A 24,399-nucleotide genomic window follows, 5' to 3' on the forward strand; every position below is an offset into this window, starting at 1 on the left:
TCACTTTTCAAAAAACTAATTAATTAAAAGAAAAAAAACATGATTTATGACACCACTATGTTAGTTTCAATAGTTTGCTTTGAGATAAGCATCTAAAATTCTGTTTATGGAAATTTAGGCATTTAACAGTCTTGTATACTTCGATCTTGAGAATGACCATACATGGCGACTACGCGAAAAATTTACGGTAATAGATTTTTGAATTTGATGCATAAAAGTAATTGTAAGTAATTAAAAATTGCAATTCAAATGAAATAGTCATTTTTCAGCACATTTAGGTCTAAAGCGATGAAGATAAAATAATATTCTGAAGGTAAAATTTTAAAGATAAAAATTTGGATTTTTCAAGAAAACAATTGTTATCCATAAAAGTAAAAGAAATTCTGGCACATTTAGCAGTATTTTCAATTCGGAACTCCAGCGCTCGAATACGCTACCTTGCGGTGATTTATAAAACTGCGTCTGCACCTAAAACATTGCCACGTTGCGCATCACGTGTGTCTGTTGACGTAAACACAGGCAGTTTGTTCTGAGTATTTATTAACGCAATCGATGTGTCTTAGTTTGCTTTCAGCTACAGAAATTAATTCGTCCCTTAGTAGTATTCTCGAGCTTCTCAAAATAATGTTAGTTTTTCTTATTTCTTTCAAAAAAGTATTAAATGGTGGAAGCGTAAACAAGAAAAGTCTGGATTAACAAAATTGGATAACGTAATACCAGGTAAAATTTTTTATTGTTTTGTATGAATTTGTAAGAATATGAGTTTTTTTTAATCTTAAATTAATTTAACTAATCATATTTTACAGCAGCATTTAGTTGGAATGGACAGTATGCAAAATATTTTCTTGAATTTATTATCGTAGAACAAAATGAAAAATGTTTAACCGAGAAAGAATTTACTTTATTCCTTTTATTCTCAGCTGAAAGGTTTCGCCAAATTTGTTTAGGGTTATAGTAGTTTTAGTATTGTGCAAGCAAAGTAGCCTTGGCGAGTTTTCGCATTTTTAGTTAAACCATTTTTAATTTTTATCATGAGTGGAATAAAATGATAGTAAGATTACAGAATTCGATAAGCAAAAAGAAATAATGGTCAATCAACTGAAAAGAAAACTACCACCATATATAAACTGTGAGTACACATTTTATTTATTTTGTTCTGAGTGAATTTGAATCAGTTTTTCAATTCGATGGAAAAAAAAACGAACTTAACAACATTGACTGGACACTTTTCCTTAACCTAATTCCACATAAATGATTTAAATAACCTTTGTTACTACAGTATCCTACTGAAATAGACAGTATGCAAATAAATTTTCTTGAAAATATTTATCGCAGAACAGATTGAAAAATCCAGAAAGAACGTTAAGAATTTGAACAATAAAAAATAAAAGTTCGCCAAAAATCTGTTTATAGGCTTATGGTTTTAAAATTATGTGAAAGAATAATGTATCTTGACAAGATTTCGCATATCAGGTAAATCATTTCCATGACGAATGAATTAAATGCATGATTTCTTTGGATATCCAATCATATAGTCATAGAAATAAATTATCTAGTGTTAAACGTTACTCTTGACAGTCTGCCACGTATGTGCACTATGTGACAAAAATGTCAACAAATGCTGGAAATGTCACGAAACTGAACTTAATATGTACTAATGTATAGAAAAAACGGTACAAAATGAAAATGCCGTTCGAAGTGAACCAAAAATTTATGAATTCCGAATTCAACATCGTGAAAATGGCTGCTTCAGAACAACTTACTGTGTGTTCTGCATTAATTGTTTACTTTCGTAATACTTTTTGGTTTCTAATCTCTTTCTATATGGGTCAGAATAACCAAAAGACTTTGAAAAATCTTTTCAAATGAATAAAGCGAAAAAATCATACATACGAACAAAAATCACAACACTTTTAGTATTTTCTTCGTTACCACATGCGTTTGTTTTAGTTTTCAATTCCGCCATTAGACAGTGACTGCAGTGCCCCCTATAGTTCGTTGGAGTTGCGAATAGTTTTCATAGCAATTAACTTCCAATTCCGTTTTTGAAAACTTAGGCACTTAAAAGTCTTGTCTACTTCCATCTAGGGAATGACCAAAAATGGCGACTATACCGATCCAGATTTCAACTACTAGTATATAAAAAAATTAAAAAAAAATCCTCATAAAACAACAATTTAGTGGAAATGCTATAGTTTTAGGCACATTAGGGACCAAAGCAATGAGGATAAGATGAAATTTTAAATATTAAGTTTTTCATTTCTCTAGAAAACATTAAAATAATAATTTAAAAAAAAAAGATTTGCAGCACATTTTGCGTTATTTTCATTAGTTTGCAGTAAATAAATATCCAATTGTGCTTTGTTCTTATAAACTTAGACACTTAAGCATCTTGTCTGACTCCATCGCGAGAATGACCAAATATGGCGACTAAGTTTCACTGGTCCGGAGGTACGGTTTGCTTTCCGGTTGAACAAAAAATGATCGTTCCTGATTGACCCTGTTTCTTGTTTCGTATATTTATTTTATGATGTGAAATTTTGTGAATGAGCTGCTTTTGAGATGTAGAAATTTGGGAATGGGGCCGCTTTTACGATGCGGAATTCTGTGAACGGGCCGCAAAGCGTACCCAATTTGGGTCTGGATTGACCCCAAAGTATTCATGTTTTTTTGACTTCCTCGATTCCTTTAAAATCGGGAACAGCTTTGCGTATTCTTTTTCGAAAACAAACTTGGTTGTGCGGTCTCTTCGGAGGCATTATTATTGCAACGAACGTTTAGTTAACACACGAACCTACATTCCGCACAATCGAAACCATAACAATCGAAATTGAGCTTACTCCACGAAGTTCCGTTAAAAAAAAAGAAAAGAAAAATGGCGCGTGTGGAGACTTGAAACACGTTCGGATAAATCTGCAACGGTCTACCTCTGACGTCATAAGAATGGGTGGAGCTACGTAACCTTCTGACGTCACATCATTTCTTTTGCTAGTTGATTTTCGCGTTTGATAATTTTTCCTTTTCGCTTTTCGATCTTAATTTTTTATATATTTATTTCCCTTTTTTATCTTTATTTCCTTTTTGTTATTGTTATGAAACAGAAAGGGAGTTTATTTTTTAAAGCGATAACGGTTTTACTTCATAATTAATTAAAATATGATTTGTTTTTAAGATATAAATTTGGCGTTCTAAAAGATATGATTATTTTATTTGAAAAATGGCAGGGGGGAAGGAAGCATCAAGATTAGTTTTTCAAGTTATTTACCAAAATATGTTTTATTTTAGCTATTTAAGGGAAACATTTTGTGGGGAAAAAAAGATTTTAAGTTTCTGTAAAATAAAACGGTATACAAAAAAAGAATGTAAAAAAAGTACGCATTTTTCTGTTAAGAAATAATTTAATCCCTTTGAGCCGTGAAATAACAGGAAATATCTAACGTTTATTAGCACAAATAAATAGATTGTTGAATACACGTGTTTCGCGGTTTCCAGGAACCCCTTTTTCAATTCAAATTTGTGAACTTTTGGATGTAAAGACATCCGGTAAAAGTCTGTTTATTTGTACTAAAAAACATTGGTTATTTCTTGCTAATATTATTATTAAAGTTAAAAAAAGGGGTTGGCGATTGTCAAAATAAGTTTATCAAGTTACTCAACCACTATATTTTCATTTTAGCTATTAAATGAAATTTAATTGCTAAATGGGATAATTTAATAGCTAAGTTTATGGGGAACAATAGGTTTTAAGAGTCCGTGAAATAAAACGGCTGACAAAAAAAAACAATGAAAATGGAAGAGCAGGATGGGGGGGGGGGGCAATATCGTTATACAAAATCCAATTTTTTTCTAATGAGGAATAAGAGGAAACAGAGGTATGAATTAAAACGAAAAATACACATTACTGAAGTTTAGTGCATTTGTGCTCAGCATCCTAACTCTTTAAATGACTGCTTTTGACAAAGTTTCATTTATTTATTTATTTTTTTTTTTGTATTGTTTTATGGAATAAACTAGGATGACTTGAATAAGAGTCCCCTGCTCGTTTCGCTAAGCCGCAGACCCGGGTTCTATGCCAAGGTTGGGCACGGTCAACTCGACCTTTCGTTTCTTCAGTCGGTCAATAAAACGAGTACCAAGCGTGCTTGGAATCTAAACACTAAGGGCTCCGCGTTCGACTGACCGGAACATCTGATTTTAGCACCCCAGTGCCAAATGTTAGTCCATATGTTTTGTTGATTTTTATTTCAAGGATATAAAGCTAGCAATACGTTTTTAAAATGAATAAACTCGCAAATATAGGATCGAATTAAAAAAGTTTAAAATTTCGGGGGAGGGGGAACGAAATGAAAAGGAAGTGTAACTTTTTTTCTCTAGCAAATACTTGGTAATATGTTAATAGCAGATTAAAGTAGCAGAAATAGTAGCAGTAATAGTCAACATGTTAAATAACACTAGCCTGCATTCCAGGGACCCCCGTCAAGGGCGCAAGTGGGGGCAGTGGGGGCTCAAGAACCCCCCGCCCTTAGATATTGAAACCTCTTTGCTTTTAATACTTTTTTCTTTGCAAAAATGTAAAAACATTTCTTCTCTAGCCATCAATGAATAATTTATTAAAAATGTCACACTTCAATACGTCTAATCTGCACTGAAATCAGTTTCTATGGGGAAATATCCTGATAAACCATAAAGAAAATATCTGACCCCCCCCCCCCCTTAAAATTATGCATTTGGGCGCCCATGTCCCCGTACCTACCGCTTACACATGGTTTCATTGGTCAGATGGGACCCTGAAAACAGTTAAGTTTCTTTTTCCAGACCAGGAGCCGGGCAATCCCTGATCCAGCACCCTCGGAGATATCGATTTGGAATGGAAACTTGGAGGTCTTCGTGATCCCGACTGTTTAAACGTGATGTGAACCTGTCACCATTAGCGTACACGGAGGATCTCCGACCAGCTGCATCGAACCCGCGACCCTGCAGTTGCGAATCCAACGCCCTACCGATCAAACGAATACGGCCACATGTTAAGAACATGCAAAGGTCGCTGTATCATTTACCTGGGGACCCTACTCAATGGGCTTCTTTTTCCTACTAATGGATTTTACCGCAACGCTGTAATTTGAATTCTTGACGCCAAAATTCAAATGAACGCCTGGGGCTGGATACTGGATGTTATGTGTTAGATGTTGCGTGCTGGATACTGTTTTCGCTTAAAAAAGATGTGTGAAAGCGAAAAGGTCATTAATAAATAATTTGATTTCGAGGTGCATGGACGCTACTTCGTCCATGGGAAGGAACATGCTAGCGGAGGCCCGTGGACCAGAGGACATGGGTGCCACCAATGAAGAAGATGGACACGCTCATGGAGGCCCGTGCAACAGAGAAATTTGCATTATAAGCATAGAAAAATGAAATCAAAGGAAATCAACTATTGTCAAGTAAAAACAATAAACAACCGCGATTGCGAAAACATATTTATATAAGCTTTTTTATTTTAAATTTTTTTTAATTCAGCAATTGCGAATTGCTTATTGTTCTCATTTGACCGTTTTAGCCGTCCGTCCGTCCTTTAATTTTATTTTTGCCACCACCGGTGGATTTTTCTGGGGACTCCACCTTGGCCACCCCCCCCCCATACTGCTACACGCACACGCACGCCTGTACACACGCACACGCACGCCTGCACACACACACGCACGCCTGCACACACACACACACGCCTGCACACACACACACACACACACGCCTGCACACACACACACGCCTGCACACACACACACACGCCTGCACACACACTCACACACCTACATATACACGCCTGCACACAACTACATGCCTGCAGATAGACTTACACGCACACGCCTACATACACACACACACACAAACTCGTGATTGCGAAAGACATAGTCAAAATTAAAATTAATTTTTATTTATTGATTTTCCAATTTTTAAAAAATTATGTGTACAATTATTTATTTATTCAATTTATATTAAAGCGACTTCTGAGACGTATTTCTATTTAATTATTCAGTTCAAAAGTTTTTTCTGATCACAGTATTTCTGCAGTTTTGTATTTGCCCTTTGCTTAAAATGCAGTTATTTTTGCTTTCTTTCTTATTTAGTATTAATAATCATTAAAAACATGCTTAAAATATTTTCTAAGTATTAAAAAGTTTTTGTTTTTAAATTTTTTCAACTTTATTTTTTTAAGTCGACGGGGGGCTGGGGGAGGGGGGCACTTTCTTGCCAATTCAGGTAAACATAAGCGATGGAATATTACTAATCGTGATGTATTTTGCAGTTCTTTAAGATATTTTGTAATTTTTCAATATGTTTGAGATTTTTTGCCTCCAACTCATGTGATTCCTATTCCGGGCTGAGTGCTAAAAAGCACGAAACTGCAGTCCTCTGATGGAATAACTGAGCTGGCGGTGTATTTTAATTAGTGATTTATGTTTAAACTTCTTATAAATAACTAGTAAAAAAATTAATATAAAAAATGTCTTTTGAAAATTGATTTTTTTTTTCAAAAGCTGTGAGAGAAATCCTCCTTGCACCCCCCCCCCTCCTTGCCGGCACCCATGAGCACATCTCTTATTTCCTGTGGAAATAATTAGGTGTCACATCATTGTCGTATCATTAAAATTACAAAAGTATAAGAAAAAGAAGGAAAAGAATGAGTAAAAAAAAAAAGCGAGAATAAAACAACGTAAATCCGCTTATTTCAGACCGGCTGAAAAAAACGTAGCTCCACCCATTCCGATGACATCAGAAGGCAACGTAGCTGTGACGTCAGTGGTAGACCGTTGCAGATTTATCCGAACCATAGACTAATAATACGAGTAGACCGAGCTTTCTCATTCTTGCTGATAAAGAAAACTGGTTCATAGATGTATCATGTGACTAGTGGAAGGGCTTGGCGAAGACTTTGGCAGCATGGTTGCTAGATGGCAGCATTATCTATAGTTTGGCACTCGACATGTATTTTAAGACAATGTGTTTTCATTAAAAAAAACTTCCAGGTGCAGAGATTGAACTGTTTTTCTTTGAGTTATGCATTGTTTTGACATTAGTACTAGTTTTTGATCAGTTTTCGGTAACTTTTATTTCATTTGGAGCTGTCAGCGTTGGCGTGAACGAAATGGCGTAAACGTTTTGCGTTAACGCAAAAATGTACTAATCGGTATCTTAAATTGAAACTGTAGGTAAAAATCTTACCGTTTGCTGATTCTTCTTGGTCTCTTGCATCTTTTATTGCTTAGAGAGTTATTGAAATTGACTAAAGAAAACGCACAATACTATCTAAACGAAAAACTCACTATATTAACAAAATATTTACAACTTAGAATAACAAATTTATAAATCGGACTCCATAAAAGATAATTCTTCCGTGTTCCATCAATTCTATTTATTTTATTTCGCGCTGGCGTTGATCGTCTGCTACGATTAACGCCCGCTGTTGCTAGGATATCCACCAGTCACATGGTTTGGTTTATGAGCAGCAAAAGGGGTTGCCATAGCTTGGTCTACTCTTATTATTAGTCTATGATCCGAACGTCTTGAAACGGTAGTTAGCCGGCGAGTCCTTCCTAGAACGATGTCGTCAAAATCTACACAGCGCATGCGCTCATCACGATCGCACAAGTTTAACGAAGACTCGGGACTTGCGCAAGAGCTGAATGTGCGCAGAATTGAACTGCGCAGTCGAAAGTTTCGCGCTCCGCTCGGGAAGAAACACGGAAGGAAAGATAAAATGGCGCCTGCGCGGGGCTCGCGGAAAAGGCTGTAGCTAAAAGTCGGGGGAAAAGGAAAAAAAAAAATAGGAAGCGGAAACTGAAAATATAGGAAAATATAGGAATTATAGGAACTTTTTCAGAAATATAGGAAAATATAGGAATATAGGAACGCTGCGATGCCTGCAATCCACGTCACTAGACCAATTACATGTACTTGCAACTTTTAGTAACTTGTTGACACGCTGTGCACACTTGATAGTATAATGTAATAACTAATTGCTCTCAAATCTGATTTATAAAGAGAAGTTAAATAGGATCATTGTGAGTCAGAATACAGTGACTAATTGCTATAGAAGCTGAAATTTATGTGCTCCCTTGGTAAACATAAGAAGAATGTTTTTAATATCCTAATGATGAAAACAGCATCATCTTTCTCCCTTTATATTCTAGGACAAAATTAGATTAAAATGTAGAATTCAATGTCCAGAGTTGTGTGGAGTCTCAATAAGAGAAAGGATATAAATCTCAAAAGAAATTTCAAAGTTTTCAAAAAGATTACACATTAATAAATAAATGACAATGTACCGTGAACAATAAGCAACATAAATTACAAGCAGTAAACTAAGGATTTTAAGCATACTTACAACTTTGGCAGAATCCGATTCTTTCCGTAGTTTACTCATCAAGTCCTTAGGAGGAATTAAAATCTAGAAAACAATTTTTGTCTTTAAATAAGAAATGAAGCTTAAAAGACAGGTTTAGACAAAGAAACCTAAATTTGAAGCTTTAAAGCATCACATATATTTATTCAATTTTCCGTTTCGTTCATAGGTATCCTGTCCGCAGGAAAGACAATTCTAATTGGGATGGTTGAAAGGTGGGATGATTGTTATCTATACCTCTTTGTGTTACTGGCATGAGCCTGTTTGGAAATGGGTTTCAGTTAACAGGAACATAGATGGGAAAATGTAATGTTTCACTACATTGGAAGCATACAAACAAAATTTTTTACACTAAATGTTATTTAAAAGATATTTTACCACAATTTTTACTATATTAAAAAAAAATTCCATTAGTTCACGGCTGAAGATATAAAAATAAAAATTTCACAACAAGGTTTCAAAAAAAAAAAAAAAAAAATCAGTACAGTTTTGCATAAGTTTCAGACAAAAACTATGAAAACTTTTTTAATTTCTATCGATATTATAAAAGTTTACGTAATTAAGAGAAATTCAGCAAGGTGAAGTGATTATTTTTATTTTTCACAGTTAATTTGGAAGAGGAAGAATAAAATAGGAAATTATACTTTTCCATTGTAAGTGCTTTTGTATATGACCAAAAGTATATAATTATTTATATTATGCTCTATCTTTTAAAATCCTAAACTGAGTGAATTATAACCAACCTACTATGGCAATAGGCTAATGTTGCTTAAAGCTCCCATTTTTCATATGGCTTAACTTACAGAATATTTTCAAACTCAAGAAAATAAATTTCAAGGTACAATGAAACCTCCTTTAATGGACATTTTTGTGAGTTCCAGTTCCTTAATATAGGTCACTCTAAATAGCGGACACTCCAAATAACTACTTATTTGAATAAAAAATGTTTCTTTTTGAATGTTTTGACAAAACTTTCAAAAAGCTAATCATGTACAGTATTTTAAAAAATTCTATTTGTCATACTCAGATTTGGATTTGCAACTTTGCTCTTCTCCTATTCTATTTGTTTCCCTGCTTACATTTGTTTTGAGATATTTTCCTCACTGCAGTTGTTTGGTAAATTTAGCCTTGTGTATAGCTTTTCCAAAATTGAGTGGATTTAGATTAATGGGAAAATACAAGTTGAAATAGTATCTGGAAGGACTGGTATTAAAAGGAATTGGTAAATGGAAAATGTGGATCCTCCTTGAATGTCACAAGTTTATTCCGAGAGGCGCAATTGAACCATTTATTTTTTCGGAAAATGATGAGAAAAGAGCAACAGTGAAATGGCAAAATGTGTTAAATAAATATTTTAGTTATTTAAATTAGTTCCTACGATGCGAACATTACCTTAATTGTATGCGAGAAGCAAGACAAAATGATTAGCTACACTTGGAAAATGAAATAATACGTAATTAAGATGGGGGGGGGGGTCTTTTAGAGCATGATGGTAATAGTACTCTTTTTATTCTAACTGTAGTAGTTCATGTTAAATTGATTGCCATAAGCTCAAAAAGTACAAGTCTTTAAAGTAATCCTCAGTAATAGCAGGCATCCTATTAAATAATGGACAAAATTTCCAGTCCTGTGACTGTTCGCTATTTGGAGGTACTACTGTATCTCAAGTCAGAGGAAAATTAGGAGAAACATTTACTTACCTTGGTATATTGTTCCAACAACTTAGTAAAGTAATTAAATAAACTATGTTGAGGTCTCAAAAAATCAAACTGATAATTTCTTTGCTCTCTATTCATAAGATTGGTCAAAAATTGACGGCCATTTCTAGCAACAAACTGTGCCGTTAACTTGACAATATCCCTGAAAAACGAAAAAATAATTAAAAAAAAATTAGTTTAAATTTAAGAAACATTTCAAGTAAAAATATGTGTCCAATTAATGACCTTTAAAATGGATGTTCAACATTTGACTCTGCTAGATACTTTATTACATATTTATCTATTAGGCTTCCACCTGCCTTAGATAGTACAGACGAGCACTAAACGCTGCTCGCAGAAAATGCTCTAAATTTGCAGACAGTTTTGACATTATTCAAACAAAGTTTTTTATTGAGTGACATCTATTGCTCACCAATTAAGAGGATCCTGCAGATAAGACTCAAAAGGAAGTAAGTATAATTTTGAAAAACATGCTTGAGTTGCTTAGTGGCACTCCACTTGCATATAACATTTTTTTTGGCAGCAATACAAACTTAGGAGGCACAGTATTTTTTTTTTTTTTTTTGCAGAAAATTCTAAAGAAATTGTTTGAGTCTGCAGACAGTTTAGCATATTACCTAGATATGGTCTTGACTGATGTCAGGTGACACTGATTGAAAAAAAAAAAAAAGCAATGAGCATCAGCGACCAAATGTTACTAGGGAAAAACATTACCCAATCAGCCAAACACTTTATGGCTGTTGCTTCTAAATACCAGTGAAACTTAATACATTGGCTAAAGTTTCTGTGAAGCTTTCAAATTACTTTCTTATCAAAAATGAAGTTAGTTATTTGATAATCCTACACAGATACTAAGAATGTCGATAAATTTCATTTTTGCTCTTCTTGTCATACAACATTTTTTTGCACTGAAAATAGGATTTTTACAGTCAAATGTGACATTGCGATTATCAAACTAAAAATTTTAGTTGCAAAATCGGACAGACGACCGCTAATTTTGAGTCTTGGGGAAAGGGACTTGTTCAAAGTCATCCAAGTTTTGAGTCTTGTTCAAAGTAAGATGGATTATTTTCATAACATATAATTGGTACTACTACAAATTTCTTCATTCAAAAATAAAATGTCTTTTCAAAAGTAAAAATGATCTGAATGCAATCTACAATTTCAAAAATAATTTCTTGCAGAAATAAAGGACATGGTGTGTGAATAATTTTGCAATAAAAATATAAATAACACATAGCATACATATACAGTGCAGTGCCACCAATCCGCCGACCTGAAATCCGCCAACATCCAAAATCTGCATTGATTTTTCCCAAAACTTAATTTTGGCGAAAAACAATTTTTGCGAATGCAAATCTGCAATTTTGTCACCAATAACCCGCTGCAAATGAATTTCGTCACATTACGCTCTCAATCACTGAATAAAAAGATGATCCCAACACAAAAACAATCATTAGCAAAATAGTTTTAGTTACTTTACATTTGGCGCAATGACTGAAAGATGTAAGCTCTAAGTCTCTCCTCTCAGATACATGTTTTCTTAGGCTGGTTCCAAAGCGCTAGTTTTCGGCTTAAAAATATAATTTTCTCAAACATATTGTGGTGAAAAAATATTACGCTTTTTGGAGTGTTCTATAGTCAGAATTTGGGGACTCCTAATGCTGTACAATATTCAAAAGAAACTTAAGCTCAAACAGTACAAAAATTTGAAACAATCCTCAATCTCAGAAATGTTTTCAAAGTGTAAATAGCCAGTATCAATTGCAAATATGTATATTAAATAATGTAAATAACTGTAAGTATATTATTTTCATTTATTGTTTTTATTTTTTTGAATATAAAGGTACGTCTTCCTTAATGACCTGAAATCCACAAAATCTAAAATCCGCACAACCACTTCGCCTAACTTGTGCGGGTTTTTGATCATCCACTGTATTATCTAATTATTCTTGCTTTTATTATTAACAATAATTTCAATTCATCACATTACATACAATTGAAAAACTAAAATTATACCTTACATCTAAAATGTGTTGTTGTTGAAAGAATCACTTTTGAAAAAACTTTACTTATATAGGAAAAATATTTTTAAAGAAAATTAAAACAAAGTGTACTATTTATATTTAATGCAACTACTAACAACCATGATTATTTAAATTTTTTAATAGCTTTTGTTTTGTCTTTTCCTACATTTCATCTTTTGCATGTTAAATATTGTTATTACCTAAATCCAAAAGAGTTTGTGAAGCTTCCGTTTTTTACATACATTTACATTTAAGGCAATTTTTGATTCTTTGATTGCCCACATGAATCATAGACTGAGCAGAATCAATTTTTTTAATTATTATTATTTTACCTTTTTAGAACGTACAAGAACCTGCTCTTTTACCAATGATTTTTTAGTGTCTTTTTCAGATCTAATAAGCAAGTTTGTACAATAAAGCTGAAGTCCAATAAATTTAATTTTCAAATATGGAGCAAGTTTATTCAGTTTTTTTTGGAACAAATACCTACATTAAAAAAGGTTAAATGAACCAGTTCTTTTCGTATAAAATCTTTCCCACATATAGTTGCTAGTTACAATTAATTGACAAAATGTCAAATATAGATCACTGAAGCTCCCTTTTAATATAATTTTTAAATACTGTCAAAAAATCTACTTTAAACAGACTATGATTATTTAAGAGCCAGCAGTTTCCAAAATCTTCTTTTATATATATATAAGTATCTGCCATTTTTAAGTTGTCTTGAATTATCTTTTATCAAGCCTTTACATAAAGTGACATATATTATTATACAAGTGACCTATAGTATCTAAAATTATCATTTTTTGAAAATATATAGGACAAAATACGGGAAGATGGAAATATAGTTGCAAAAATGTAGGAAATATGACACTTTTGATGACTTTTTTTTGAAAATATGTAGGATATGTAGGACAACTTCTATGCAACTTTTCTACTCTGTGCTAAAATTTATTTCCAAAGTTTTTTTTTCTATTCTTTCTGCTCCACCCTAATGAGTATTGCTCATTAGTTGTAACTGCTGCAATAAAAAAAGAAAAAGAGGGAGGGGGGAACTGCAATGGTTATGAGAATTTTCAAAGTTGTCGGCCTAATTTAAAAATTGCATCTAGGAATATTTATACAGTTGTCTGAATTTTTTTAATTCCAGAAGCCAGAGTTGGAATAAGTTACATAAGAACATGAGCTGAAATGATGCTAGACACATGTAAATGATCAGTTAGAATGATTCATTCTTACAACTTGTCTTTCGTTTTAGTTTACTTATTGTTGTGTCATCTTGAATTTGTACAAAGAAACTTTTCATCTTGTCTTTAAAAAAAAAAATCTTTTAAGCTCTTTTGGCAATTCTTTCATTTCAGATGGGACTTTTTGCACATAAACTTGTAAAATTGAACATTTTTAATACGCCTGCAACAATTTGTGCTGCGCATTTGGAAATTACTCTGAAAGAAGCACATAAATTAGTTTTTTGAAACAAATGAAAATGCTACGTAAAGAACAAATTCAAGGTCAGAAATGTGCAATTTTAGTACTGTTATTTGTGAATGGTTCGTTTTTGAGATCACAATTTTTGTGAAGGGTTCCTTTTGAATTGCTGGCTTTTTAAAAATTGATTACTTCCTTTCTCAATAACAATTCACGTTAAAAGGGGGGGCGGGGGGGGGGGAATTTGGTATTTTTATTTGAAAGAAATTCTAGGAAAAATGGTAGTCAAGCAGTTATCTAATTGGGGTTCTTTGGCATTTTATGGTAAATGCTAACGAAGGCTCAGTGGCAGATTAGCAATTTCAAAAGTGCTTAGCAATGCATTATTGGGGCTCCCTTTGTTTATCATGGACTTTTGTAAAAAATTTATCATAAGCATATTAAAAAAAAAAACCTATGGGGCCCCTATGGTCATGATTTGACACAATTGCGATATGGTAAATCCACTATTTGTAAAACTTTATTGAAATTTAAAACCTAATGAACTTTAAGTTCATATCAAGATAGAAACATAGAGGGAAATAGCTAATATATAGTTGTGTAAGAACTTTTAAGCATATCATTAGTATTTAAAATTAATACTTACAAATCAAAAGCTGAAATAGATGGAGGATCAACTATGAATTCAAATTCTGGTGGTGGTTCTTTAGGGACGATTTGCACCTCAGTCAATTTTAAAATGTCTGGCTTTTTAACAGCATCAGGCTGAACAAGCATAAAATTTAGTATTGAAAAAGTACTTCATTTTGTATTAAATTAGATAAAATCATCAAATGCATCAAATAACAAAAAATTTTATCCACAAAAATGAAATGAAAATTATGAAAAGATTAAGCAATACACAATGACTTAGAAAATAAGTTTGGCAACAAGCATATGAAAATTGGAATTTCATAAAACAACTGGGAAACATAAGATTTAACTATTGTAGAAGCTGACAGGGTAAGAGCCAGCAAAAGGAATTTCATAAATAATTATGCTCATAAATGGATAAAATTATTTTGAATTTTGAATCAAAGAGAGCAAGAAATAAATGGATACTCTGTGCAAATTAAAAAAAAAAAAAAAAAAAAAAATAAAAAATAAATAAAATAAATAAATAAAAAAAAAGAAATACTGCCCCCCCCCCCCTACAACTTCAATCATGCATGTTTTTCCCTTTGGAATCAAAAAAAAAAAAAAAAAGACAGAAAAACCATATTTTCAAATGGAAAATGAGAGTGGAAAACTTTCCCCTATGTGAGGGAGACAAAACAAGGAGGGGGGGGGGGGCGAAAAGCATGGTTGCCAAAACTAGATGAGAACTCATGGGTGTTTCTTTTTTTATCGCAGCAGGGTTGATAAAACAACTTCCATGCTGTTTCCAAGGGCACCCATATAGGGGGTAAGTGGGGGCTCAAGCCCCCCTTACAAATTAGAACTTCTTTGCTTTTAGTACTTCATTCTTTGCAAAAATGTAAAACATTTCTTCTCCAGCCATGAATAAGTTATTAAAAATGACTAATTCTAATGACTCTTATCTGTCCTGAAATCAGTTTCCATAGCAGGATATGTTCCCCAGAACACAACCTGCTAAACCATGGGGGAAATATCTGAGCCCCCCCCCTATAATTTTGCATATGGGCACCCATGGCAGTTTCACAAAAAACTTGTAGTGGGGGGGGGGGGTTCTGGAACAATTGTGTCCAGGAGTTTTTACAGCAAAAACTTTTGGAATATCCGTTGTAAAGGAAAAGGATTCAAAACGATCATTTTTTTTTCAATAAAACATTATTATGAAATTATTTCTTTAAAAGAGTGTTGGGTACTTTGCAAATAGTGATTATTTTTGAATGGTTTATGAGCCGCTAAGTTCATCAGTCGAAAAATTAAACTGATCAGCCAGATTGATACTAACAGACAGATTTTTTAAACTTTATTTATAACTTAGAAAATAATCTTCAAATTATGTCAAATATAAGTTTTTTAACAGTTGAAGTCAATTTTGAAAAAGAAAATATACCTTTTACTCAAAAAACTAGTATTTTGTGGCCATCATGAAACTTTGTTCAACATCTATATTATGAATTCTTGGATCTATCATATAAACGCTCATGCAATTGCTACTACATAATACTGCTACAGTGAAACCTGCGTATAACGATACTGTCTATAACAGCGGTTCCCAAACTTTTTAGACCTTGGAACCCTTAGTGATTTGCTTTTACTAAAAGGAACCCCATTTTTATTTGTAGGTGAAAGACAAAATGTTAACTATCTAGGAGTCAAATGATATAAAAAAAAAGAAAAAAAAGATCATCATTCGATATCTTTCTTCTGCATAGACCAAACTATTGTTTGCGTGAGAATTTACTTATTTTGACATATTAAAATGTTTTAAGTTGCAATGAACAAACCTTAACTTTTTTGGAAACCATCTGTTCATCTGTTTGTGTTTAATATGCATTTGACTGATTTCTTGAGGGCGATCATACTCAAAACGTAATGCATGGAATTAAAAGAAACTTGGTATAAACGCGCATCTCCATGTGAGCTGGTGTTGATTAGTTTTGGGACTAATGTCTTCAAGATTAAGGATAAAACAAACAATTTCCACCTTTATCGTGACTGCTGTCTATAAAACAATAACACAAGGATTCGCATAAGAATTGTTACATATACGTACCTTAATGGGATAGGTGCAGATAATTTTTTTCTACCAATCATTTCAACGGGGTGAAACAACAGAATGATTTTACTGTCAAGCATTACTATCTTGGAAAATAATACAGGAATTCACACAAAAACTAAAACACAAGGAGACCTCAACTGAAACATGTATGGATTTGTCTTTGATTTTTGCACCTATTGCTCAAGCGAAGGACTTTAAATGCTTTTGTCGTCCACCATGATAACATTCTTTTCATTATTCAGTGTCTGTGTAATATGCATTATTAGAACTGTAGCAAGATTATACATAGTTATGGATAGACAAGATAGTAGGACTAGTAGATAGTTGGATAGTAGATAGACAGTTAGACAAGAACCGTGGGATCTATTCAACTTGATGGCTGTGATGATATATAAATTTGAAATTCCTCCAAGACAGCAAATTGCACAAACCTGACTGATATAAATTGTGAAGTTCAAAGGGCCCTGAAGGAAACACAAAAATGCTCATGGTAAATGTTTTATACAAGTCTGTGAGACATATAGGGGACCAAATATGCATTTACAGGCCCCAAAACATACAAATCCGGCATTGGTTCTCTGAACCGATCACAGAGGTAGTTTTACCAGTTTCTTAGGGACCACAAAGACAGTTTTTTTAATGCATGACCGGGGTAAGCAACATCAGCCCACTATCCCCAAAGGTATTGATTTGGGAAGACTTTGACCACAACTGAAATTAACGCTCCTTAATCGAATTAGTTTACATAGTGTATCTTCTCCCGTTGTCAGTATCGAACCTGTGATCCTTTAGCCGCAAACTCAATACAATGAGCTCGACCCGTATCCACAGCATTCTATTTAACTATGTACCCAAAGCAACCTTTAAAAAAACTATCAGGCAGTATGAATAAATACTACCTTTAATTTGAACTAAGACCCTATTTACGAAAGCATAATTTCTCCATTAAATTGTTGCTACAGTTTTATTACTGTTCCTGCGGCAAATTACATCAACATGTAGAATGAAATTAAGGCATTGTAAAACTGATAATAGCTATAAATTTTTGCTTTATGTCGAAATGTTCAGTACGTATAGCAGGAGCAGAATGAAAGAACTAAATTTGAGTTTTGGGTACGCATGGGCTGGAAAACTTGTTTTGCATTGATAAACTGTTACGAGCGGAAGAAGTTTTGAGATGCAGCTTTGTTACCCAATAACGGTATTCATTTTCAACATCAAATCAAAATTTATTGAGTGAAACAGAATCAGAAAATTGGTTTCCAGCAGATGAACTCTGAAGTGCAATTATGATTCAGACATGGGCATGGGCAGTGTCATAAGTTTTTCAAATGAATAATAATGGTTTTTACTATCACGAAATATGCAGCTGCACTACGTTTTCTTCAGAGATTGTTTCTGGCAGAAATTCCCTTTATGAGCACAAAATGTTCTATGTTCCTTTTAGGCAGGATACACAAAAATTCAGCTTTCTTTTAAAAGCTGTTATTTTATCTCTCACAACAAATGTGGCTACTGTTTTCCTTTGAGTGAAAATAGTTCAGTTCACCAAAAAAGTTGACAAAATATTTATCAGCCGTTGAAAACAGCTGAAAATACTGATGCCTTTTTGCTACAGTTGAAAAACCCTCATTTCATGTGGAAGTTCATAAAACTTTTTAAAAATTTTTGTTTTGTATATTCAGCATATTTCATAAGGACAAGGAGTGAATTTTACTGCCTACCCATGTCTAACATAAGTTTTCTAAATAGTCTTGGCTGGAGAAAATGAATTTTGACAAAATAAGCTATTTCTGAAGCTTCATCAAGAACTTTCCTATAGTCAAATGGTATTTACTTGATTATGATTGGCGATGGAAATCACTGTGAGGATTACTACTTCAATCAAGAGCGACATTTTAGATACTTGATAGTGATTATTTCATTTTTCTTGAAAATAGGGGAAAATAAATTTATGCAACAGCTAACTCGAGGAACACACTTTGGGAAACGCTGGTTTATAACAATAAACCTGTCTATAACGATATTTTTATTGGTCCAGCATAGTGATGTAAAATACCCGGGTATTTATTTTTAGGGGTAAATACCCAGGGTATATACCCGGGTAAATACCCGGGTATTTATTTCAAAAATTTATATTCAACTAAAATACTTTTCTGTATATATTCCATTATGTATATATACAACCAACCATAAACAAAACAATAAATTTTTGCCCAAAAATTGTATTTTGATCACATATTTAAAGAATTATTGTGTGAAACAGCTTAGCAATCTAATATGATATTCACATTAAATGTGTTGGATACGCCTAATCAATGTTGATAGCCAAATTTCAGATATAAAAAGCCATTCTACAAAAAGAAAAAAGCTTAACTGGTTACAAAAAAAGCAAACATCAATTTTTTAAGGTCCTAGTCTTTTATAACCCAATAATATGTCCCTGCATGACACCAAAATGTAACGAAATGTCGCTCAATTTATTATTACTATTTATTTACCTATATCTTATGCAGAAATTTCCTCCAAACTTAGTTCAATTGTTCAGGTGTATTCTGTATCACACACATATATATGTATATATATACACACACATAATATACATAAACATTTAAAATTTTTAATCTTTTATTTTAGGGTTTATGTTTAAAAAAGAAAATAGTCGCCTTTTAATACTACCTAAAAAAAATTTGAAAAATGAGCAATTACTAGGGGATTTACCCTGCCTTCGGATAAATACCCAAAAAAATATTTACCTTCCCACCCTACAGGGGAGCAAATGCAAATGAGCAAGGCAACAGAAAAGAAAATTTTTGCTTTTTTTTTTGCTTATTAATGTGAAAATTGTTTCTATATTTTCCATGTTATCACTTAAATATCAATAAAATAAATAACACCACAGTGTCTTAATAACTTCTCAGTTTATTCTTTCAAACATCCCTCATGCTTCCTTTTTTTTCTTTTTGGATATGACTAACCTAGATTGTGATTTTGAAATCCTGAAGTTCATAATGAATTGCTTATACTTCTCCAATTATGGCATTGAAAAGAAAGATTCTTTGGTTCACGATATGTTTCTTTCATGATTTCATCAAGTCTTTCAATAAAAAAAAATATAAACTGTGTAATACATATGTATATATCAGTTTCACCAATTATTTCATATTTAGACTTAAAAAAAAAATTCTCATTCACTTTTTTGCATTTTTTGTAAAATACCCAAATTTTGGGTATTTACCCAGGCCTTGGGTAAATACCTGGGTAAATACCCAAAAAATATTTACCTACCCGCTGGGTATTTACCCGATCCACATCACTAGTCCAGCAAAATGTCAGCATGAATAATCGACCTGGCCATAACGACAACCTGTCTATAACAATATTTTTTTAGGCCCTAACAGTATCGCTCTAAACAGGTTTTACTGTATTTGCAAAAGCAGGAAGAGTTTAATAATTGGGAAATTGGTAATCTTTAGAAGTCAGACAGATGCCAGACACACATTTTTTTCCCATTTTAAACATTTCCTTCCAATTTCAAAATTTTCGATATTCAATTAGTTCATTTACTTTTGACTAGGGATGTGCTAATAAACAAATTGACCAATTACCGATTAATCAACTGCTGATATTTGGTTGATAAATTGGCAGGGTCAATTAATGATCATGATTTTTAATAATAAAATTTCTCCCTTACTTTTTTCATCCAAAACAATATTTCAAAATTTTATTCAATTTCTACGTGCAATTTTCACTTTATTGTTAATAAAGCTACATTGTTATTAGACATGAAAATTCAAATATTTAGTTAGATGCCTGCATTTAGCATCTAACTAAAAGTTAGCACTTTTAACTTAGTAGCTATACTTTTTTTGTTATTGCTAACCATGTAGTCAAAGACTTTTATTCTTTATTGAAAGTATAAGGCTAAAAAAATATATATTGGTCTTACCCTCCTATTTGGCTCAATTTATGTAAAAAAAAATTACTGCAAAGTTTGAGCTCATAATCTTAAGTTTTAGAGGTAGAAATTTTGTGACAATCGAGTACATTCATCTTTTGAATTGCACCAGAATTTACTGAATAGCATCATTTTTAATGTTGAGGCCAGGTAGAATCAACTGTCATTTCAATAAAAAGAGTTGTATTGTAGAGCTGACAAAATTGAAGGCCACACATATACTAACAACCTGGGGTTCTGCGGAACACGAATTAAGAAATGGCGAGTTAAAATTAACAACATTAACATTACTTCAACCATTGATTTTTATTTTTAGAAAAAAAATCCTTAAAACATGTACAGTAAAATCCCTCTAATGCGGACACTTAACGGGACAATTTTTTTTGTTCACAGGACAGGGGAATGTTATTTGCATTGGAACCGGGAAATTAAAAATTGTCCACATAAGAGGGGTGTCCGTTAGGAGGGGTTTTACTGTACATGAAATTCTCCCAAATCAAACAATATGCGAAATAATGAAACAAAGTTAAAGATTATTTAATGCAGGAGAAATTCATATGAACCAGCAAGAAATAGTTCATGTCCTGACAGGGCAAGAAAAATCTTTAAAATTTTACATGCCCTGCCAGGCATGTTTGTCTAAAAGATGCATGCCCAAATTTTTACATGTGGAGTTTTCCTTATTGCATTAGACCTCAAGGTTCAGAAAATTTTCAAGTGGCCAATGGCCACTAGGCTCAAAAAGCTTGGTGGCCACCAGTTTTACCGGGTTTCGAAAACAGCGCTGTAGTACAAGAATGGGGGTGGAGGATGGGGAGATTTCGATTTGTATTTTTTGAAACAAATATTATGAAAGTGATGCTAAAGGAATGCTAACAAGAAATATAAATTATATTAATCATGGAAATATAACAGGCACAGGGTGAAGGTTGGGAGCTCCTGAAGCAAATGGTTCATTCCACCCATTTTAAAGTTTTATAAGAAAAAAAAATCATTAAGCCAAAAATAAAGTAGTGTACACAGTACTATGGTCCAACAGTGAAAAAAAAAATTTAGGCATAAAAATATTTAACTACAAACCTCCTCCAGTAATATACAATTTGGTATTTAACAAGAATATATTTCCAAAAAAAAAAAATCATTCTTTTTGCATTATTTGAACTAAGAGTATGACCAAACATGGCGACTACGTTCCATACGCAGCGCTGCCATGTTAGGATGACTATGATGGGAAAACAATCAAAGGACTGGCTATTTGGCTTATATTTTAATCGGATGCGATTGAAGATTAAAAAATTACAACTGTTATTCGAATAAATATAAACTAGCCCCGTTGTTTAAACGATTTTCAATGGAACGTATTCCTAATCGATCGCGAGTATTACCGTCCACATCACAGCAGAAATATAAGATATAATTTGTAGAAATATATTTTTTTTCTTCCTTTTTTAATGATGTTGGATTTATAATGAAATGCAGAATTTATGGGAAAACATGGAACTTTGACTATGGCAAAGGAATGATAAAACGGGATGCAGGGGGCTTGTGCAGTCAAAAACAAGTTGAATTTTTAAGTTTTAAATTAATTAATTTTTTTCCCTATTTTGACGATTTTCAGAATAAAGGCTGTTTGAGTTAATTGGGAATCGAATAGGATCGGAACGACCTTCGAGGATTTATGTAAAAAACATACATAATAGTGTGTTTTTTTAAAGAGCCAAAATTTGCATAATAATATTTTCATACTTTCAGAACAAGATTTAAAGCAAAACATAAAACTTTTTTAGAAAAAGAATTTGAAAAAAGTACAGGGTTCATACATTTTTGGCTAAAAAAAATTCCCTTACTTTTCCAGGTTATTTTTTTAGAAAATTCCAGGTTACTCGCTTCACTCAAAATTAAATTTAAGTAACAATATTTTCAAAATAGTCAAAATTGTTCAAAGTAGCAATGTGTAAGAACTGAAACCTTTCCACATGTAAAAAAAAAACTTGGATTTTTTTAAAAAAAATTCTGTCACAAATTTAAAAAAAAAAGACATTTTGTTAAAAATTGTTTTCATTTGTTTACTATTTGTTAAAAACAATGTACTTTCAACTTATTTTAACGTTTCTTTGATGCCACATGTCATGCATATTAGCATTTTGCTGTAATCAGCAGCAATCTTTCTTCGCTTGGTTTACGATTCTTTTTATTTTCCTATTACAGTAAACTCCCGATTATCCGCGGCATTGGGTGGCACAAGTGCCGCGGATAATAAAAATCGCGGATAACCGCAAAAAGACTAAAATGGGGGACAAATCAGGTAAAAATTGTCCTATCTCAAATTCTTAACTGTATTGATGCATAACACTTTCTGCAAACAGTGAAAATATATATAGAGTACAGTACAAATGTTTTGTATTTTTGCACAACCGAACTTAACATCAATAACAAACACGTGTATGTACGATGAAGAACGCACAATAATAATAATAATAATAATAATAATAATAATAATAAAATAAAATTAAATCAATCAATCAATCAAGCAAAAACAACTGAGTGTAAATTTACAATTTTTCAAAAAAAAAAAAAAAAAACAGCCACTGGTATTCGCTTTTTACTGCGAAAATACATGTTTGTGATTGTTGATTGATTCGCGGATAATCCGCCCCGCGGATAAACCGCTCGCGGATAATCGGGAGTCTACTGTAGTATGTAACACAAAACATATTGAGCAAAGTACAAAGCTATTTTTCAGTATAAATATGATTAACTTGTTGCATCGATGGGCATACCATATAATGCATTCTAACAAAAGTCAACATCCGTCGATCACAAGCCAATGCCAATAATCAGTTTTTTTTTTTTTTGCATATAAAGGATGCTTGCATTAATTTTTTTTTTGCACACTTACTTTCAGTAGACATTGCTTTCAATAGACATTGAGATAAACATCTAATTATGTTTTTGTAAATTTTTGTCTACTTCTATCTCGCAAACGACCAAATATGGTGATTAAGTAAAAAATTTAAGATAATGAGTAGATTTTTGAATTTGTAGCATAAAAGTAGTTATAAATATTAATTTATCCTTATAAAACTACAATTATAAGACAAAATAGTCAGTTTTAAGCTCATAAGCGTCTAAATCAATTAGAATAAAAAAAAAGGTTCTGGAGATAAAATTTCGCATTTTTCCAGAAAATAATTACGAATTACCCAAAAAAAAAAGGGCACATTTTGTGTTGTTATCAATAGTTTGCATTGCAATAAATATCCAATGCCATTTTCGGAAACTTAGGCACTTAAAAAGTTTTGTGTACTGCTATCTTTGGTATGACCAAATATGGCGGCTACGACAAAAATTAAGTAATAATTTTTTTAATTTGTAGCATGAAAACAATTTAAAAACTAGCATGTTGTGGCCATCACGAAACTTTCTTCTATATTTTTCTTTTTTTTTTCTGATCCCTCCCCATGCTTGACGAGGAAGCAATATTCCCAACAAAAACAAAATTACACATGCAAAAACTTGACGACCATCCCAATGTCTGAATTATTGCAAAAGCAAAGAGCGAAAATTGAAAGTTATTTTGAAAGCCTTGCTTCAATGAATTACAAATATTTTATTTGTTAACAAACATAAGATGGCAACAGTTAAAAATTTTAAATCATTGAGATAATATTTCCGATCATTTCCATACAATTAAAATCACGAGCTGAACGCAGACGAGAATCTATTACGATTTATCTTTCTTATTGTTGCATTAATAAAACTATTTTTATTCGCTAAAAAATAATGATAATAAAAATAAATCAGCACCTCTTGGCGCGATTGGCGCCGAAATTGAACCAAAGCCTGTTTACATATGGATTCACATATATTCCAAATTTCAACCAGAACGTAGCATTACTTCTTGAGATAGGGCACTCACAATGGAAAAAAAGAACGGGCGATTGCGCTACCCCCCCTTTTTAGCTGTTGACACCAAAATTAAATCAGCTCTTATACCCACTAAGGACTACTTGCCGATAAATTTTTCTTTCATTCCGTTCATTATTTCTTGAGATATAGCAGTCACAATTGACGACAAAAAACGTTCTATAGCTCAACCCCCGTTTGAGTTATTGACACCAAAATTGAATCAGCACCTG

At 32.6% G+C, this 24,399-nt stretch overlaps 1 protein-coding gene across 1 annotated transcript in view; it reads right to left on the minus strand.

Moving 5' to 3' along the window:
• The window catches only part of LOC129222867 (splicing factor 3A subunit 1-like), a 64,346-nt gene that overhangs the window by 33,235 nt on the left and 6,712 nt on the right, over positions 1-24,399 (minus strand). The window contains exons 5-7 of the mRNA XM_054857426.1: positions 14,218-14,336; positions 10,099-10,258; positions 8,381-8,443 (exon numbers count right to left, since the gene is read on the minus strand). Of these exons, the coding sequence (XP_054713401.1) occupies positions 8,381-8,443; positions 10,099-10,258; positions 14,218-14,336 (342 nt within the window). The remainder of the gene's footprint in view (positions 1-8,380; positions 8,444-10,098; positions 10,259-14,217; positions 14,337-24,399) is intronic.

The sequence above is a fragment of the Uloborus diversus genome, chromosome 5, assembly GCF_026930045.1.
Source record: "Uloborus diversus isolate 005 chromosome 5, Udiv.v.3.1, whole genome shotgun sequence".
Classification (NCBI taxonomy): Eukaryota; Metazoa; Arthropoda; class Arachnida; order Araneae; family Uloboridae; genus Uloborus; species Uloborus diversus.